Source organism: Myripristis murdjan, chromosome 19, assembly GCF_902150065.1.
Source record: "Myripristis murdjan chromosome 19, fMyrMur1.1, whole genome shotgun sequence".
NCBI classification, from domain to species: Eukaryota; Metazoa; Chordata; class Actinopteri; order Holocentriformes; family Holocentridae; genus Myripristis; species Myripristis murdjan.
Genome location: NC_043998.1, coordinates 25,880,116 through 25,901,376, shown reverse-complemented (window position 1 = coordinate 25,901,376; position 21,261 = coordinate 25,880,116). Strand labels below are relative to the sequence as shown.

At 43.0% G+C, this 21,261-nt stretch overlaps 1 protein-coding gene across 1 annotated transcript in view; it reads right to left on the bottom strand.

Annotated features, from left to right (window-relative positions):
• Positions 1–243: 243 nt before the first annotated feature.
• Positions 244–21,261, bottom strand: part of LOC115378262 (NACHT, LRR and PYD domains-containing protein 3-like) — an 88,201-nt gene continuing 67,183 nt past the window's right edge. The window contains exons 5-8 of the mRNA XM_030078451.1: positions 11,402–11,572; positions 2,717–2,887; positions 1,086–1,214; positions 244–286 (exon numbers count right to left, since the gene is read on the bottom strand). Of these exons, the coding sequence (XP_029934311.1) occupies positions 244–286; positions 1,086–1,214; positions 2,717–2,887; positions 11,402–11,572 (514 nt within the window). The remainder of the gene's footprint in view (positions 287–1,085; positions 1,215–2,716; positions 2,888–11,401; positions 11,573–21,261) is intronic.

Genomic DNA, 21,261 nt, shown 5'->3' with positions numbered 1-21,261 from the left:
ACTCCACCCCTCTACTGACCTGAGAGTCTTCAGGCTGCAGTTTGGACTCTCCACCAGAGCAGACAGCAGCTCCACTCCTGAATCCTGCAGCTGGTTCCCACTCAGGTCCAGCTCTGTCAGATGGGGGTTGGACGTCAGAGCCAAAGCCAGAGAACCACAACTGCTCCTTGTCAAGCTGCAGCCACTCAGTCTGAATGAAGAATAAAAAATAAACTATAAGACCAGGAAGAGTGCAGATCTCTGTCAGGCCTCACTCTCAGAGCTGCATCTGATTGGCTGCTTGTCTCTGAAGAGCAGCAGCCTGACAGGTGAAGCTCAAACCACTTCCTGTCTTTTAGGAATGGAATGAGTCTTGTGCTGCTCAACATTTTCCTCCAATCAGGGCGCTGCATAACAGAGTCAACACCAGTTAAAGGGGATTCAAACGTCCTGTCAGTCATTCCATTTCCATAATTCCAGATTTGAAGCATCACTCCTCAGTGAACTGGCTCCTTGTGCTCTGAGAGCTTTTTCTACTTCAGTATCTAGTTATTATTATGGATTTGCCATATTTTCTAGCAGCCTGCTCACACTGATACAGGTATTCATTTTATAAGACAGAGAAAATACTAAACAATAATAGGCTAATTATTCCTAAATCAATGAATATGTTGTTATTTGAAAGTCTGGTCCCCACAGTGTCTGCCTAAAAACATTCTGGCCTTTGGCCAAATGGAGGTGATGAGCCCTCTCTCTCTCTCTCTCTCTCTCTCTCTCTCTCTCTCTCTCTCTCTCTCTCTCTCTCTCTCTCTCTCTCTCTCTCTCTCTCTCCTGACACATGAGACGGTTGTTAGTTACTTGTCAAACCTCACAAAGCACGCATGCATCAATGATATAGAACATGACCAACAATCCTCACAAAAACTAAAATAACCAGCAGCCCCGACTTTAAAAAAGCACAACATATACTTCACAGCAACATCAGCCTTATAGACATTTAGTGCTACTATATGATTCAAACAATATCCATATATTTATATCATCATTAAAAAGTGCAGTCTGACCTGAGAGTCTTCAGTCTGCAGTTTGGACTCTCCAGTCCAGCAGACAGCAGCTCCACTCCTGAATCCTGCAGGTGGTTCTTACTCAGGTCCAGCTCTGTCAGATGGGGGTTGGACTTCAGAGCCGAGGCCAGAGAAGCACAGCTGCTCTCTGTCAACCTGCAGTGACTCAGTCTGAATAAGGAATAAAATATGTAGCTATAATTTCCAGTGTTTTTGATATTTATCAGTCAGAGATTTTTCAAAATATTCAAAACGGCAGGACAAACCAATGAAATAATTACTATGCAATTAGATACTAATTTATATTTATATTACATCTTTAAATAAAAAGTTCCAAAGTGCTTTACAAAACCATCAGAGTAAATGAAAAGATAAAGATAAGGCCTGAAATGAAAATACATCAAAATATTAAAAACACAAATAAACAGACAATGAAAGCAAAAAATGATAAAAGGTCCAAAATAATTCAAATTCAGTGCTAAATACGGTATGTCAGCCATAGGTCCGTCCATAAATAACAAATGAATGGCTCAGTGAAAAGTCCTCAGATGCCTTCAGTCTACCATCTTCTCAGAGTAAAACTGGAGAACAAGAGCTTCTGCATCACAGGACACCAGCACCCAGTCTCTGGACCAATCAGGGCCAAAGTTATTAGCATTTCAAAAGACTGACCAGGTGATGGCAGTAGAGGTGGGCCCATCAATATATTGATATGATATGGATACTGTGATATGAGATCAGATATCATGTGGGATTTGGGATATGGTAATATCTTATGGCATCAGTGTTGTCCTCTCCTGCTTTTAAAGGCTGCATTACAGTAAAGGGATGCAGTTTTCTCAACTTATTAGACGCTCCTCTCTGCTCTGTTATTGGCCTCAGCCTGCTCGCTCATCATATCCATATCACTAATGACTGTTTAGCACTAATTTACACTTTCATGAAAGCACCAACCAGTCATCCTAACAATATCCTCACAATATGGATATCACAGTATTCAGTCAAAAACATGGTGACAGTCGACTGTGTTCATATGGCTCAGGGACTAGAGACAGAAAATATCCTGAAATATACAAAATGTTCATTTGGCGTGGTCGTCTGTCAGCCTGCAGAGTTTAAACAAAGTTTTGCATGGGAAGTAGGTGAGCTGTGAAAAAGTGTGTGAAGATGATCAAAATAATAATCAATGAAAAACAAGAGGTCCTAAAGGTTCAGTTGAGGTTCAGAACAGTTACAAGACAACAGTTACCATGAGGGAATGTGATCAGGATGGGAAAAGTTGGACATATCAACTCCATCCCATCATGCCTAATCTGTAAAAGATACCAGAATGCACTGATATGCCCACATGGGATTTTTGTCACTGATGATTCATCAAAGAAAATATTGGAATCCTTTGTGAATCCATAGTTGGACCAAGACCTCCATGATAGTGTCCTCTATACGTTCTGTGGAATCACCACAATAAATATCAGATTCCCACAGATGGAGGCCATTTGGACCCCTGCATGTTGAAATAATGTACAATATCATCACTCAAGTTCATTTCAACTAAACACACAAGGATTGTGTGAAAATACAGTTTAACAACAATTTGAGATGTAAGCCTGTAAAACTCCTGTTCAGCTAACAGAATATTACATGTTCACACATCATTAAAAGTGCAGTCTGACCTGAGAGTCTTCAGTCTGCAGTTTGGACTCTCCAGTCCAGCAGACAGCAGCTCCACTCCTGAATCCTGCAGCTGGTTCTCACTCAGGTCCAGCTCTGTCAGATGGGGGCTGGACTTCAGAGCCGAGGCCAGAGAAGCACAGCTGCTCTCTGACAACCTGCAGTCCCTCAATCTGAATGAAGAATAAAAAATACAACTATAAGACAAGAAGAGTGCAGATCTCTGTCAGGCCTCACTCTCAGAGCTGCGTCTGATTGGCTGCTTGTCTCTGAAGAGCAGCAGCCTGACAGGTGAAGCTCAAACCACTTCCTGTCTTTTAGGAATGGAATGAGTCTTGTGCTGCTCAACATTTTCCTCCAATCAGGGCGCTGCATAACAGAGTCAACACCAGTTAAAGGGGATTCAAACGTCCTGTCAGTCATTCCATTTCCATAATTCCAGATTTGAAGTGTCCCTCCTCAGTGAACTGGCTTCTCTCTCTCTCTCTCTCTCTCTCTCTCTGAGTGAATGGCGGAGTGAGTGGAGTGTGGAGTGGTAGCGTGGCTTCAGCGTGAGTGAGTTTTCGCTCTTTTTGCTGTTCTATACGTGTATTTTCTTTATTTCTCTGTATTTGGGTTACTGACAGGTGTGTGTAGGTGCAGGTGTAGTTTGGTTTGGTAGCGGGGCTGCCGGCTCAGTTGGGCAGTATGCCCGTGGTGGAGGCCGGTGCGGAGTTTGAGAGGCTGACTCGCCGTCATGCCGTCAAACTGGTGCCGGCAGTGAACTGCTCGGTGGAGGAGGCCGGCCTGGCGGTGGGAGAGGTGGTGGGTTACGGCAGCGTGAAGTCTGCCTCCCGCATGAACGGGCCATTGTCATTTTTTTGGACAGTACGGACAAAGTCAGTGATGTGGTTGAATCAGGTGTTGTCATTCAGGACACTTTCACTCCTGTTCTCCCGCTTGTTAATCCGGCCCGTAAAGTAACAATCTCTAATGCTCCCCCGTTCCTTAAAAATGAAGTGCTGGCCAAAGAACTGTCCCGGTTCGGACAGCTCGTCTCCCCGATAAAAATGGTTTCTCTGGGCTGCAAATCCCCTTTGCTCAAACATGTGTTGTGTCACTGCAGGCAGGTTTTCATGGTCCTGAAAGACAGCATGGACGAACTCAATCTGTCATTTAACTTTAAAATTGGGTTTAATTACATGGTTTTTGCTTAGTCAGACACAATGAAATATTTTGGATGTGGTGTGGAGGGGCACTTGATTCGCTCCTGTCTGGAGAGAAGGGGGGAGCAGCGGCCGGAGGCCACTCCGGGGGACGGGGTGCCGGCCCCGGCGCCGGGCTCGGCTCCCGGTGAGGAGCTGCAGCGGGTGGTGTGGCCGCTGACAGCAGTGCTCCCACGGGCAGCGCTCTCCTGGAGAATGATAGTAGAGCAATCCCAGAGAAAGGCAAGGATCAGAGACAGAAAACAGACAACAAACGAACTGATGAAGCAAATGAGAAAGAGTCAAAAAACAACAACGTCGAACAGAATAAACCTGCAGGAAGCATAACTACTGTGACTGAAACTCATGAAAAGGTAGAAACAAATGATCATTTGTCAGGGGGTGAGGATTTTTTGGAAGACGAAGATATGTCTGATGATGATTGGTTTACAATGTCACAGAAGAGGAAAAGTTCAGAGCCGGTGCAAAGCGGTGCAAAGGCCTTTAAAGTCACTAAAGTGACAAAAGCAGGAGAGGTGCAGGCAGAGTGTGAGAATGATCTGTCTCTGAGCCAGGAAGACCAGCAGAACCTGTACCCTCCTGCTGAAATCAAGAGGTTTCTGCAGGGAACTAAGGGAGCCAGGCTTGTGAAGGTAGAGGATTACTTCTCTGATTTAAAAAGGTTTGTTGATTCAGCAAGGTGCCTGACAAAAAGTTCAGTTAACTCTGGGGATGATGTCCTGACAGATAAAGAAATTTATCGTCTGAAGAAACTGATACCAAAAGTAAAAGCAGAAATAAGAGCTGATGGTGATGATGATGATAATGTGGAAAATCAAGTAGCTTGGGTTCCTTTTTCTTTCTGTTTCTTTGTTCTTGTCTTGCTGTCCTCTTGTTCTTGAGCTTCTCTCTCTCCATGCGTGACTTTAAAACAGGCACTTTGAACTTAAATGGGGCCAGAGATGAAAACAAAAGAGCTGCTTGTTTTTAAATGATGGAGCTGAAAAAAACTGATGCAATGTTGATACAGGAAACACACAGTAATGCAGAAAATGAAAGTGACTGGAGGAAGGGATTTAATGGTGATGTGATTTTGAGCCATAAGTCCAGTTGTAGTGGTGGAGTGGGCATTATACAACACGTAGATCCGACCGAGCAAACTAATTGGTCAATCAGACATTTAGAATGTGCTCAAATGAGCAATTGAGCACGGCTAGCCGTGCTCAATTTGTTAGCCTGCATAATGGACCATTTTGTTGCCAATTTTGATTTATTTGGTGACCTAAGTTTGGATAAATGGCTGAACGAGGAAGACAAGACAGAAGAGAAAAAGGAGAGATACAAGAGAGTGACGAGTGAAGAGCTGGATCAGCTGGAGAGTCAGGAAATGAAGCCGGTACGGCCCGGTCAACGTCTTGGGCCGTCAAATGTCTACAAGACTACCTGACAAACACCGGGCAAACAGCTGATTTCTCACTTGTAAGGAAAGAAGAGCTAAACAAGATCCTCCGTGAATTTTATGGAGCTTTAATTTCTACAATAGAGAATGAAATGCAGAGTCAGCACCACGGGCAGTAGCTGTAAGATTTTCCACGGAGATGTGCGGCTGTAGCTTTTTTCTTGTTATTAATGTGTTAATGTTATCAGTTATTAATTAGCCTATTAATCGTTATTAATTTGTTTAGTCTTTATGAGTTGCCTAGGCCATTGATTGAATTAATTTGTCACTTTGTTTGCATCTGTACATTGAAATGAACATTTAATAAATCAACACATCTGTGAAAACTGTGGTCTTTATTTCAGAGGTAAATTGATAACAGCCTGAAAAGGTGATTCTATAACTCTGTTCAGCCTTAATGTGACTGCTTACTGTTACTTTTGCTGCTTAGCCACATTAATCGGAGCTGACGTTAAATTGGAGTGACTCACCCCCAGCTGAAATGAAACATCTGCCGGTGAGTTTATGAAAAGACAGATGTTTGTTCTGGTGCTGACACTGGAAAGCAGTAGCCTGTATTTAAATATAGCCTAACTGTTCATATTAGATGGTTGTAGATAGACTAAAGATCAGCTATGCTGCTGAGTCGCTGTCACGGCACCTGTTAGATTAAAAATGACTGAGAAGTCGGCAGAAGTATAACTATCAGTCCATGAAAAAAATATTTTTTTCCAGCGGATATTCTAGTAACAACATGATTGAGCTATCAGAGCAGTTTTGTTGCTATCGATCTGTGGTATTTATTCAGTTTTGGGAAATCACGATGTCTAGAAAACATGGTAAGTCCAAGTTGGCTGGCTGACAGGGACTAGTTACCATCAGATCTCTCAGATTTCCACTGAAACCGAGAGAATAGGCCTACTAGCAAACAAAAACTTTTACATTTTGGCGGCGAAATGCCCACAGTATGAATACATTTTGATTATGCATTTTATTTTGTTGGTAATAGTTGTATAATCGCATTATTACACTCGAGGGTGTGCTTGACCGTTATTATTGTCATGACAGTGATGCGGCCAGGAACGAGGCGCTTGCATGTAATTGTGTTCTCCAGGAGTTTCTTGCCTGTTTCCTATGAGGTAGAGGAAACAATTAAAGGCTGTTTATTGAAGGTTAGAGCTAAGTATGAAAATGTTAATGTAGTTTTTCTTAATGTTTATGCTCCCACCAATGGGGTGGTTAGAATGCTAGTGCTAAATGTTTTATGTGACACCATCAGGAACTGCAGCAGTATTTGTTGTTAGGAGGTGATTTTAACTGTACTGAAAACCCACTGTTGGACAGAAACCACCAAGAGCCTCATCCTGCTTCATCACACAGGTTCAGACAGTTGACTGAAGCACATGAGCTGGTAGATGTATGGAGAAGTCTACACACACATCACAAACAATACACCTGGAGTCACTGTAAAGACAATATGTTATCTTTGGCTAGGCTGGACCGTATGTACACCTTTAAACATTATGTGAACATTTTTAAGAGCTGTCACATTACTCCAGTGGGCTTTTCTGATCATTGTCTTGTTTCTTGTTCTGTTTTTATTAGAAATGTCCGTTTACAGAGTGCATATTGGCATTTTAACACTGCTCTGCTCTCAGACAAAAATGTTTGAATGAATGAATGTTTTTGGCTGGCCCATAGACAGTATAAACCTAATTTTGCCTGTATCCAACAGTGGTGGGATTTTGGTAAATCGCAAACAAAACAATTGTGTCAGCAGTTCACTTGCAATGTCACTAGAGACATAACTCGATCTATGAGGGACCTAGAGATTCGGGTGGTAGAGCTGCAGGGTTTAGCAGAATCTACAGGAGATCGAGGGCTTTTAGACTCCCTCAAAGCTAAAAAGTCGGCTTTAGCCAACCTGCTGGGCGTTACAGCACAGGGAGCTCTGGTCAGGTCTCGTTTTATTGACATCACGCAGATGGATGCCCCTTCTCAGTTCTTCTTTGGTCTGGAGAGGAAAAATGGTCAGAGGAAAATTGTTCACTATCTGCAGTCTACCAGCGGCTCGACAATCTCAGATTCCTCTGAGATTAGGAAACTTGCAGTGTGTTTCTACAGTGAACTGTTTAAAAATGAGTGGACAGAAATCCCAGATGTGAGCAGCAGCTTTCTCACTGGTCTTCCTCAGGTGGATGCTGAGGCCAATGCACAGCTGGAGGCTCAGTTATCCCTCAATGAACTGCACACCGCTCTGATGAGCTTACAGAGCGTAAGAGCTCCTGGCATAGATGGTCTGCATGTTGACTTTTATAAGTCCTTCTGGTCTGTGTTGGGTGGGGACCTGTTGGAGGTCATCTCAGACAGCTTGGATACAGGTCGGCTTCCTCTGAGCTGCAGGAGGGCCGTCATCACTCTGCTGCCCAAGAAAGGAGACCTGCAGGAACTGAAGAACTGGAGGCCAGTTTCTCTGCTCTGCACGGACTATAAGATCCTGTCCAAGGTCCTGGCCACCAGACTCAGAGAGGTGATGGAGTCTGTCATCCACACTGACCAGACTTACTGTGTGCCCAGCAGGCTGATAAGTGACAATGTCACTCTGATTTGGGATGTTTTGGAAGTCTCTAGCTCATTGGCTGTTTACACTGGTCTGATTTCTATAGACCAGGAAAAGGCTTTCGACCGGGTCTGAGTGCTCCTTTCAGTGTTCAGAGGGGTGTCAGACAGGGCTGCCCCCTCTCCGGCATGCTCTACTCTCTGGCCATCAAGCCTCTACTCCATAAATTAAGAACTGATCTGAGTGGTGTTTGTTTTCCTGGCAGTGATGTCCATTTTAAACTGTCGGCGTATGCTGATAATGTCATTGTCCTTGTAAATACACAGAGAGATATTGATGTTCTAGTAAAAACTGTAAATTTGTTTGGTTGTATATCCTCTGCAAGAGTGAACTGGGGGAAGAGTGAGGCTGTAATGGTGGGAGACAGACTGGAAGATCAGCTCAAATTACCTGGAGGTTTGGTCGAGAAAAAAAAAAAAAAAATAAAAAATAAATATTTGGGAGTTTTTCTTGGAAATGAAATGTTTGTTCAGAAAAACTGGGATGGCATATTGGATAAAGTTAAAGGTAGGCTAATGAAGTGGAAATGGCTTTTACCTAAAATGTCTTACAGAAGCCGTGTCCTTGGTATTAATAATTTGGTGTCATCTGCTCTGTGGCACCGGTTGGCCTGTGTTGATCCCCCAACTTCTCTTCTGTCTCAGATCCAAAGGGTTTTAATTGATTTCTTTTGGGACAGGTTGCATTGGGTTCCGTTGTTTCTTCCAAAGGAGGAGGGCGGACAGGGTCTGGTCCATCTGGCCAGTAGGGGCGCCACGTTCCGCCTTCAGTTTGTGCAGAGACTGCTCTCTGGGCCCAGAGACCTTGTGTGGAGAACTTTATCTTGCAGCATCCTGCAGCGGCTTGGTGGTCTGGGACTGGACATGTCTTTGTTTTTAATGGACTCTAAGAAGTTGAGCACCTCATCTCTGCCAGAGTTTTACAGGAGTGTGTTTTCTGTGTGGACTTTGCTGAGGAAGCAGAGGCAGGAGCAGACTGACTCTCTGCACTGGCTCCTCCAGGAGCCCGTGCTCTTTGGAGGCCGTTTGGACTGGCCCAGCTGGGCTGGATCAAGTCTGTCTGGACGATTTCACACTGCAGGAGTATCTACTCTCGGCCAGGTGGTAGAGCTGGCTGGAGCTGGCTGGACCTCGGCTGGATGATCCTGTCAAACTGGCTGCTCGGTTGGGAGTAAGATCCACCCGAGTCATAAACCAGCTGCTCAAACACTGGAGACACAAGCTGTCAGGACATGAATGTTCACTTTTAATTGACTATTGTGATGGTGCACTGCTGCCAGTCTGTTCGGACCTGTGTCCGACCATCAGCCTGTTTCCTGATTTTAAAAACTGTTGTGGTCCTTTGTTGCAGCCTGCCAGCCCTGCAGGTGTTTCTCTGGAGGGAGCCTCAGGGAAAACCCTGTACAAACTAATGGTAAAGACTCTGAATCAGAGCAAACTGAACAGATGCAGTGACACCCCATGGAGGACATATCTGAACTGGAACACTGATGTCAAACCAGCGTGGAGGTCTTTGTACAAACCTCCTTTAACAAAGAAACATGCAGACCTGCAGTGGAGAATCCTGCATGGTATTGTAGCTGTGAACTCTTTTGTTTCTGTTATTAACTCTGCTGTGGAGGATAAATGTCCCTTTTGTGGACAGAGAGAGACTGTATTTCACTGTTTTTCAGAGCGCACCTGTCTCACTGCTCTATTTGTTGTATTGAAAATTATTTTCAGCAAATGTGGACAGGTTTTTTCCAAAGAGGTTTTTATTTGTGGCTTTAAATACACTCGCCAGCAGAGGCACAAATGCCAGTTGCTAAACTTTGTTTTTGGTCAGGCAAAGATGGCAGTGTATGTGAGCAGGAGGAGAAAGGTGGAGGAGGAAGTGAACGTTGATGTGGTTCCTGTTTTTGTGAAAATGGTGAAGTCCAGACTGCTGGTGGAGTTCAGCTTCTACAGAGCTGCTGGTGATGTGGGCAGCTTCCAGCAGATGTGGGGTTATGGGGAGGCGCTCTGTTCTGTTCTGTAGCACAGGGGCAGTTAAGCCCAACACACACCGCCCCCATTATTTTCTATGTGTGTCCGCACACCGGCGGCAGCTAGACGCGCATTGACGCGCCGCGCCGCTACCTTTTGTGCCACTGTCCTATTTCCAACGTCGACGCGCCTGAAAAAGCGTATTTTTTTCCCTTGCGGATGTCCATCCCAGCTTCCGTAGCTGTTCTTCTTCTCTACTTCTTCTCTACTTCTTTCCTGTATTTTAATAAAACTGTCAGTCAAACAGATGTAGTTAACATTACAAATAAGCGCTCTGCTGGTTTGAAGGATATATTGCGGTAAACATGTCCGTTATATGCACCATATTTTCCTGGTTTTCCAATTTTAAACATAACTGAAACTACCGCACTACTTGATCAATAAGCTACTGCCCATCACTGGATATTACGTTATGGTAGCCTGCTGGTTGATCTGGTTGATTTGTCTTTTTTCCGTGGTATGTAGTTTTTTTCCCAGTTAACGCCGATTGACGTTCTACAGCGCGACGCTTCCAGTTTGTGTTGGGCGCGTCACGTGACGCGCGTCACCTAACGCACCGCGACGCTACGCTGCCGGTGTGTGTTGGGCTTTAGTCTTTGCACATGTGCTGATGTAATGTTTGGAAATTGTTTTGTGCATGTAAACATATTGTGAAAAATGTCTCTCTCTCCCTCTCTCTCTCCGTCTCTCTCTCTCTAAGTTCACAGTTTTTCATTTCAACTAAACACACAAGGATTGTGTGAAAATACAGTTTGACAACAATTTGAGATGTAAGCCTGTAAAACTCCTGTTCAGCTAACAGAATATTACATGCTCACACATCATTAAAAAGTGCAGTCTGACCTGAGAGTCTTCAGTCTGCAGTTTGGACTCTCCAGTCCAGCAGACAGCAGCTCCACTCCTGAATCCTGCAGCTGGTTCTCACTCAGGTCCAGCTCTGTCAGATGGGGGTTGGACTTCAGAGCCGAGGCCAGAGAAGCACAGCAGCTCCTTGTCAACCTGCAGTCCCTCAATCTGAATGAAGAATAAAAAATAAACTATAAGACAAGAAGAGTGCAGATCTGTGTCAGGCCTCACTCTCAGAGCTGCATCTGATTGGCTGCTTGTCTCTGAAGAGCAGCAGCCTGACAGGTGAAGCTCAAACCACTTCCTGTCTTTTAGGAATGGAATGAGTCTTGTGCTGTATCTTCATGCAAGCATGGGCTCAACATTTTCCTCCAATCAGGGCGCTGCATAACAGAGTCAACACCAGTTAAAGGGGATTCAAACGTCCTGTCAGTCATTCCATTTCCATAATTCCAGATTTGAAGCTTCACTCCTCAGTGAACTGGCTTCTCTCTCTCTCTCTCTCTCTCTCTCTCTCTCTCTTTCTACGAGACGGTTGTTAGTTACTTTTCAAACCTCACAAAGTGCAGTCTGACCTGAGAGTCTTCAGGCTGCAGTTTGGACTCTCCACCAGAGCAGACAGCAGCTTCACTCCTGAATCCAGCAGCAGGTTCTTACTCAGGTCCAGCTCTGTCAGATGGGGGTTGGACTTCAAAGCCGAGGCCAGAGAAGCACAGCTGCTCTCTGACAAGCTGCAGTGACTCAGTCTGAATAAAGAATAAAATATGTAGCTATAATTTCCAGTGTTCTGGATGTTTACCAGTCATAGATTTTTCAGTATATTCAAAAACGAAGAACAAACCAATTAAATAATTTGTTGTTGGACTTCTTGCAAAAAGTACGCTATCATACTTTTTAAAACTGCACTGACAAGCAATGAGAAATATGTCATTTCATAAAGAAAGATTAAAAGAAAAAGGAATAAGGCCTAAATTAAATTAACTAAGTGAAAACACCTGACATACTATTTCATCGAGGTGTTTTTGTTAACTTTCTTGATCATGGGTCCTTAACTTAAGCAACTTGAGAACATTTTACATTTTGGTGCTTTGACAGCTATAGTTTGACTCATTTCAAGCAATTCAGGCTTTTTTGGTTTATATCTTGAAATAAAATGTTAATCTGGATTTGTCAGGTGAATATGACTTTTAATGAGTGTAAAGACATCAATACACCTGCATCTGAAATAAGATACACTTTTTTAGTTTTTGCACGGGTCTTATAAAAGACACAGCGGTTTCTGTGAGTTGTGCACTGCAGAATTTGCACACTGCGGAGTGTTTTCGCTTGCATGTTGTTTTGCAGATAAATTACAGACAGAAAATATTCTGAAATATACAAAATGTTCATTTGGCGTGGTCGTCTGTCAGCCTGCAGAGTTTAAACAAAGTTTTGCATAGGAAGTAGGTGAGCTGTGAAAAAGTGTGTGAAGATGATTAAAATAATAATCAACGAAAAACAAGAGGTCCTAAAGGTTTAGTTGAGGTTCAGAACAGTTCCAAGACAACAGTTACCATGAGGGAATGTGATCAGGATGGGAAAAGTTGGACATATCAACTCCATCCCATCATGCCTAATCTGTGAAAGATACCAGAATGCACTGATAAGCCCACATGGGATGTTTGTGCCTGATGATTCATCAAAGAAAATATTGGAATCCTTTGTGAATCCATATCATATCTATCCAACCGGATGCAGTTTGTCACCATCAGTAGCTCTTCTTCCCCCCCTGGCCCCAGTCAATCATGGTACCTGGATGACATCCCACCTACTCAAACTAAACAGTAAAAAGACAGAGCTCCTGGTTGTGGCCCCCAAGGCACTGCTCGGGAAGGTTGGAGATCTCCTCCTCCATGTTGATGGCTGCTCCATCTCTCCATCTCCCGAGGTCCGTAACCTGGAAGTCATCTTCGACTCCACCCTCTCATTCCAAGCCAACATCAAATCCGTCACCAAGTCCGATTTCTTCCACCTCAAAAACATCTCCCGTCTCCGGCCCTCACTCTCTCACTCCGCGGCCGAGACCCTCATACACGCCTTCATCACCTCCAGTCTGGATTATTGCAATGGAGTCCTGTTCAGGGCTTCCAGCACGGCCCTGGACAGACTCCAGTACATTCAAAATTCAGCTGCCAGAGTTTTGACTCATACCAAGCCCTGGCAGCCCCCACCCTCATCCGTCTCCCCTGCCTCCCGGTCAAGTCCCGCATTTGTTACAAACTTCTCCTTCTGACATACAAATCCCTCCACTCCCTTGCCTCCCGATACCTGTCTGACCTCCTTCACCAATACAATCCATCCAGGAACCTGCGGTCGTCTGACCTAGGCCTCCTCTCCACCCCCCATACCAAGTTACTGACCTTTGGTGACAGGGCCTTTAGTGTGGCTGCCCCCACCCTCTGGAACTCTCTCCCCCTTGAGATCCGAAACGCTCCGACCCTGGACATTTTCAAATCAGCCCTTAAGACACACCTTTTCACCCTAGCATTCCCCCAGTAACCAGCTCAGTTCACCCCCTTTTTTTCCTTTCTTTTCTTTTTCTCTCCCCTCCCCCTTCCACCCGACCTTGTGAAGCGACCTTGGGTTTTAGAAGGCACTATATAAAACTCAGCTATTATTATTATTATTATTATTATTATTATTATTATCATCATTATTATTATTATAGTTGGACCAAGACCTTGATGATGGTGTCCTCTATACGTTCTGTGGAATTACCACAATAAATATCAGATTCTCACAGACGGGGGCCATTTGGACCCCTGCATGTTGAAATAATGTACAATATCAATATCACATCATTAAAAAGTGCAGTCTGACCTGAGAGTCTTCAGTCTGCAGTTTGGACTCTCCAGTCCAGCAGACAGCAGCTCCACTCCTGAATCCCACAGCTGGTTCTCACTCAGGTCCAGCTCTGTCAGATGGGGGTTGGACTTCAGAGCCGAGGCCAGAGAAGCCCAGCTGCTCCCTGTCAAGCTGGAGCCACTCAGTCTGAATAAGGAATAAAATATGTAGCTATAATTTCCAGTGTTTTGGATATTTATCAGAGATTTTTCAAAATATTCAAAAAGGAAGGACAAACCAATGAAATAGTTCTTATAAATTTTATATTAATAATAACACCGATAATACTAATTTATATTTATATTACACCTTTATAGCAAAGTTCCAAAGTGCTTTAAAAAAACATCAGAGTAAATGAAAAGATAAAGATAACACCTGAAAAGAAAATACATCAAAATATTAAAAACACAAATAAACAGATAATGAAACTGTAAAGAAGACAAAGTTATTACTAGAGACCAACGGCTTAGCCTTGTACATATCGCACAACTTGGTTTGTATGAATTGCACTGTAAACAGACAACTTAACTATGCACTTTAATGATGGCACTTTCCACTTTAGTTGTGATATTTGCACTTTATTGTTTACACAGAATATTTGCACATTGCATATTTGCACGTTACACAGACTGTTTATTTTGTCTATTTATTGAATAATTCATAGCATGTGTATTTAACAGTGTGAAGCCGTGAGCGATGTGTGTCTTCTGGCTGGGCTTGTAGTCAGCGCTTGGCTCCACCTGAAAGAAGAGAGATTGAGTTAGTCGCTGACGCCACACTTGTGGAGGACGTTTGGTTCATAATTTGTTCATAAGTAAGTTAGCAAGTGTTCCACTGTGTGCAGAAACGGAGGTGCGGTAAGATCACAAAAGAAATGTGCAAGTGCATTACTGAGCAAAAACATTGTGTTAGTTGTCTGTTACCTGTCCTCACCTGTCCTGTTCTGTGTCCGCTCCAGGGTGTTCAGCCAGAAGAATCCCAGGTGGTACAAGCACCCAAATAAACGTTCTGGGAGGGACCAAGTAGCAGGATAGGAAAGGGAGGAGTGGGTAGGAGGTAGGTGGTAGGGGTGTACAGCCATTGCACTATTTGTATTCGGATTCGTTATTCGGATTCGGGAAGAAACCGGAAGTGGGCGCATTAGAGACTTCCGCCAAGGTAGCCGGCTAACTTCCGGTTTAGCTCTCGGCTAACTAGAACGGGAATAAAATACCGTATTCATCCAAATATAAGATGATATTTTTTCCATTGAAAATACCCTGAAAAAACGCCCTCGTCTAATATTGGGGGTCTAAGCAAACACACCTGTATTGTACTTGCATATGTAAACCAGTACATAGGCTCTCCTGATGCCGCGATTACCAGCGAATGGCCGCATTGCTCAGTCAATAATCAACCATATTGTCTGTGTCATTGTCCGTTGTGCTGCTGCAGCCGCCTATGAACAACAGCTGATTTATAATGAAAGGTGTATATATATATATGGCAGTCTGTGTGCGCCGCTCACCTGTCAGGTCCGGCAGACCTGACCGGGTGGGCGTGGTGCCGGTGTAGCGGCCGGCCCGATGCCAGCTGGTGCCGCGGCTGGCATCGGGCGCAGTCGTTTCGCGGGGGTTGTGACACTCAAAAAATGTATCCACCATTTTATAGCTGCTTCTTTTCCCGTTATTGTCTCTGACAAAATGCTTGTTGTGTTGCTGCAGTGCTGCCTGCTCGTGTTCTGTGCTGCTGGTCCTCTGTGATGACGGACGGGACTGAACACCAAAACCAAATGTGGCAGTGTCTCAGATGGATGTGACTGACTGAAAACATGCACCAACATGTTTTTTGTTACGTTTTGTTTTAATCTCTTGTAATTGGCTCAAAATCATGCTCAAAAAACGTATCCAAACTTTTTTTTTTTTTTCTTTAGAAAAAAGCTTCCAAATAATGAGGAGGAACTTTGGACAGAAAAACTATTCGGAATCATAGCATTATTTGTGTAGGGGAGACTGGGGACAGTTGCAACACTTTTTACATTACCCTCAGTTACTCAGAGACTATTTGGACTAGGCACACCAAATTTTTACATATTAAACCTACATCTGTCTGCTATATACCCATACCATTTAAAGATGGCTACATATAACATATCAATCACAATATTTATTTGAATAAAGGAATTCAAACGTTGCAACTGACCCCAAACCTGGGGACAGTTGCAACACGGATCAGGGACGGTTGCAACATATTAAAAAATCATTAAATTTCACCAATTATCTTCTGATTTTTGTCTGAATAAGCACAGTATACAGTATTAAAGTATTTACTAAGTTTTGTTTTGTGTAAAACATAGGCCTACCCTGAGTTAATGTGTAGATGTTACTGAAGCAATGTGTAGATGTTACTGAAGCTATAGAAACTCAATATGACTGTTTTCACAGGAAAATTTATTTAGTTTGTCCCATAGCACAGCACATACAACAATATACAACAATAACTAATTGCTCATTTTTGCTCAACAAGTTATTTGGGGAATTATTTTGTTTATCATTAGCATTAGTTTCTCATTATGATTGCCTGTTCTGTTCATCATGAGCAATGAAATATATTAATTGTGCCTATTTTGAGCTAAAAATCTTCAAAAATACTGTTGTGTGGTCTGTTTTGATATTAGCATAGGGACAGTTGCAACTGTTGCAACCGTCCCTGTGGTATCAGTCATGACAAAACACCATGTGCTAACTAGCCACAGTGACATTGACACATGTAAACGGTGTCACTGAATAGTCAACAAAACAGTGATTCAAGCTAGGTAGGTTTGGATTAAATCATACAAAAGACCAGGACAGTATGACAAAAATACAGCTCATGAAAAAATCTACTTTCATACCTCCAAAACAGTTTTGCCTTGATAAAAGCTGGACCAGATGATCAATATGGCCACTCTCTTGTTTGTGGGTAGAGGGTCTAACTGAGCATGTGCAGTGTGAGTGTCATCACTCTAGCATGTTTCTGATTGGAGAAATAAGGCTTGTTGCAACCGTCCCTTGTTGCAACTGTCCCCAGTCTCCCCTACTTCCGAATATCGTATTCGGGTTCGGGTACATCCCTAGTAGGTGGTGTGCTAAATATTTGTTGTAATTATGTTTCATTTGGTTATTTTGTGGAAGGTAATTGTAGTATGTAAATAGTTGTAAATAATAGCTATAAAATTATATTCTGTATTATTTATCAATGAGACGTTATTATATAATAATTTATGAACTATACCCGTTAGTGGAAGCATCCAGGTGAGTCTACCAGGGACACAGTATATAAGGTGCCAGTGTACATGTGTCTGTGCTGCTGCGACGTCTCACTGCCTGTGCTGCTGCCATGTTTGTGTTGTACTGCTTTGGTTTGTTTTGGTGAACAAACACCAATGGTTTTGGTGCACCTCACCAAACGCTTCGGCATCTTTACTGCATCACCCAGACACCTCTGGTCATTCTAACAGAATCCAAGAAATGATCAAAGGTCCAAAATAATTCAAATTCAGTGCTTAATACGATAGACGTGAAAACAGCCACAGGTCCGTCCATAAATAACAAATGAATGGCTCAGTGAAAAGTCCTCAGATGCCTTCAGTCTACCATCTTCTCAGAGTAAAACTGGAGAACAAGAGCTTCTGCATCACATGACACCAGCACCCAGTCTCTGGACCAATCAGGGCCAAAGTTATGAGCATTTCAAAAGATTGACAAGGTGATGGCAGTAGAGGTGGGCCTGTCAATATATTGATATAATATGGATAGTGTGATATGAGATCAGAGGCCTGTACCATAAAGCTGGATTTGGGCTTAGCGAGCTAACTTCAGGCTTAACCCTGGCTTTTCTGTACCATAAAGGTGGCTTACTTTTTATCGGGCTACGTTGCCGTGGTAACGTATGCTGAACACCTAACCTGCTCCGGAGCAGGTTAAGTTCAGGATAAAAACTCAGCAGGTAGAAAAGCCCCACCTACTGACCAATCAGCTTTCTTGGAAAATGGCCTGCCCATTTTCCCTTTCTTCTTCTTTTATAAAATTAAAATTAATACATTTTACAATTCTTCTTGTATTTTTTTTTTTTTTTTGTTACTCATGACTGCACTGTCCAACCAAAAATTGATCTTGTAGACAGATGTAGCCAAATGATTTTTTTTTTTTTTTTTTTTTTTTTTTTTTTATGTTTATGAAAATAAATTAGGGGAATTTAATTCAGAGGGTTAAATAAAAGTTCGATAAAATACACGCCAGCCTCTGGGCTCCTTTAGGTTTCCATTAGTTTGCTCATATTTAGTATTTAGGGAGTCTGCCCTGAAAAGTCCACATGGGAGTTGATGCTAAATGTTTTACAGTCTTTAAGTGACAGTGAAATAATATTTTAACCAGCAGAATAAACATGAGGCATCAGATGCTTTATGAAATGAAATATCAAAACCAGTTGAATCAAAGTGACGATTCTGACGAAACTCAAACTGAAGGCAGCGGTCCAGCGAGGGTCGACCCTCACTGTGAGAGAGGGCCAGTTCCTCTGCAGGAGTGTATGGCTGAGTGGGAGACACATTCATTTACTGAACACACACGTAACGTTACTGTAGTCAGTTCTACTCGTGCCGTCATGGTGGGGAAGTAATATTATAATCCCACTAATTTACGCATTGACACAGTCGGCGTTTTTTTGCCACCATTCCTTGTGGCTTTTGGCAGCTGCAACTGTGTTGCTTTTTGCCTGGATTATTGATTTATATTCCTCGTATTTATTAATGATTATTGTCTACTCCTCGGTTGTGACGTATGCAGCTCGGGTAGATTTTTCCTTATCTGCGATTGGTCGCATGCAGCAAACTCCGCCCTTTTTATGTGAGCGCGCACAGATCTAGATTGGAAAAGCCTGGGTTGAATTAGTGAGTTGATAGCCGGCTTTATGGTACCAAAAATCCTGAGTGCTGATGTCTCGTTAAGTGAAGCCAGATAAGTAAGAGAAAGCCTGACTATGTTAATCCAGCTTTATGGTACAGGCCTCAGATATCATGTGGGATTTGGTAATGAACTGGTAATACCTTCTGGCATCAGTGTTGTCCTCTCCTGCTTTTGAAGGCTGCATTACAGTAAAGGGATGCAGTTTTCTCAACTTATTAGACGCTCCTCGCTGCTCTGTTATTGGCCTCAGCCTGCTCGCTCATCAGATCCATATTACTAATGACTGTTTATCAGCTCGGTTGTTTATCAGTCACAGGTGTGTTAACTGAAGACAGGAGCTCACACAGGTGTCTTAAGTCTCCTGAGCTCCTTCACTCTCTGCTCTTCAGGTGAGGAGGATCTCTTTGTTCTTTGTTCCTGAGTGTGTCTGAGTGAGTAGTTAATTCCAGATTATTTGTTACAAGTCATGTTTATTTTACCATTGTTGCCTGAGCAGCAACATCATTGTTCACTAGACCAGACTGGTAGTCAGACTACCATTACATAGCTCAGGAAATGTAATGACAGGAAACAGGAAAAAATGTTTTGCACCTCTATTCTAATATTTACGGTAATGACGCACATTTTGCAAGCAGCAGCTACCTCAGTACTGTAGTTATGGTAATACAGGCTCACTGATACGATAAAAGCCTAGCACCTAGCCTGCTAGAGGATGCCGGCGCCAGCAGCTTGCTTTGTTTGGGAATATTTTCACAGAGTAGACAATGAAACTGCAGAGTGCAGGTTGTGTGAGATGGTGATGAGGTGTTCAGGGGGATCAACCAGTGGTTTGAGGGGACATTTGGAGTCTCAGCACCGCGTGAAGATGTCCAAGCGTCCAAGGACAGCAAAAATTAGTAGAGACCATGGGTGACACCGACACAGACACTTTATTATTATTATTATTATTATTATTATTATTTAAATAGCTGACTGGCCCATACAACCAGTAGGCCCGATTGACACTGGGCTGGGCCCAATCACATTAAACACACGCTAAACAACCCCTTTTGCGTAGTTTGGTCCCGCCTGCATAATGATTTCAGCAAATAAAGTCATTGCAAGAGTTTATTTACTAAGCACCGGGCCAGCCCTTGAGACACGCTGCTCTGCGGCCCATTGGTTATTTTCTTCACTGACACGGGGCTGGCCCAATCAGATCACGAGCCTGTGGCTCGGTGCGCCGGTGTGCAGCGCAACGCGGGTCGAACATTATCTCATAGGATCTACTGAGATGGAGAGAAAATGCAAAAGTGGCAGAGAGAAACTGCGAGAAAAAAAAGCGGCTGTCAATTTTCAAACTGGTCGGACTTTTTTGCTGTCGGAGTTTCTTGTAATTTATCAACATGAATGAAGAATGAGCCCAAACAATATAAACGTAATCCCCGATGGCAGAGCGGATAGTACCTCCGTCTGCAATATTGGAGATGAGGGGTTCAATTCCCCACCCAGACGAGTGCGTTTTTACTTGGTTGTTAACCTTGACAATGAAGTGATTCTTATTATTCTGCCTGTCATTGCCAGACACACACAGTGGCATTTAGGGTTTCTGTAATTTTCATTTCTGTACTCTTTTTGTGAATTTGTAACCCAGGTGCTAAATTATTATTATTATTATTATTATTATTATTATTATTATTATTATTGCCTTTTTTGGCCTTTTTTAATGCCTTGTTCTAACTTTATGGGGAGATATATATAGCAATCAGATTCAGATTTAAACAAGGATTTGTGTATACTTACCTATGTGCAGTTTGGGCTCATTTTCCATTCATGTTGATAGGCACCTGCACTTACTAATCTGAAGTAGATGCCCAAAAGGCATTGGCCAGTTGTGGCCTGTTAAATAGAATAAAAAAGTTCCAATTCATCTATTGTATTTTATTGTTCCACTATAGTACTATAGGCCAGTATGACTGGGGCAGCCAAGTAATTTGACATATTTGAACAATTTTTTAAAAAAGTAACGTAATAGTTACTTTTCCTGGTAATTAATTACTTTTTAGTAGAAGTAACTAGTAAATATAATTAATTATTTTTTCAAAGTAACATGCCCAACACTGCTGATGGCAGCTAACTAAATGCATGGCATTATGGTTTTAAAGAGTTGCACAGTTGTTATACACATTTAAGAGAGCAAAAAGACCGGAAAGGTGTGCGTTATTGAATGTGGTGGGCCTGTCTGGTCCAAAATGCCCGGGCCGATTTTTTTTCCCAGTCCGCCCCTGGTAGAGACTATGGGCCCTATCTTGCGCCAGACTCCCTAAACCCGCTATTTGCGGATTTAGGATTTAGGAAGAGGCGTTCCCCGTAAAAGTTGCTATCTTGTCCACCTCCCGCTATCCGCAAAACACCTCCGCTACCCGCTATATTATGTATAGGCGTGTTTTGGGTGTTACGCCAGTTAAACCAATCAGTGTGCCAGGTGCCACTGCCTTTAAGGGCAGGCTGCGCTATCCTAAATCCGGGCCACACCACACACACACAAGAGGCAGAGGTGGAACTATGTGTAAACTAATTTATTGACAAGGTAGATTGGGCAAATAAAATATTAAAAATAAAAACATAGCACAGCTGCTGGCTTATGA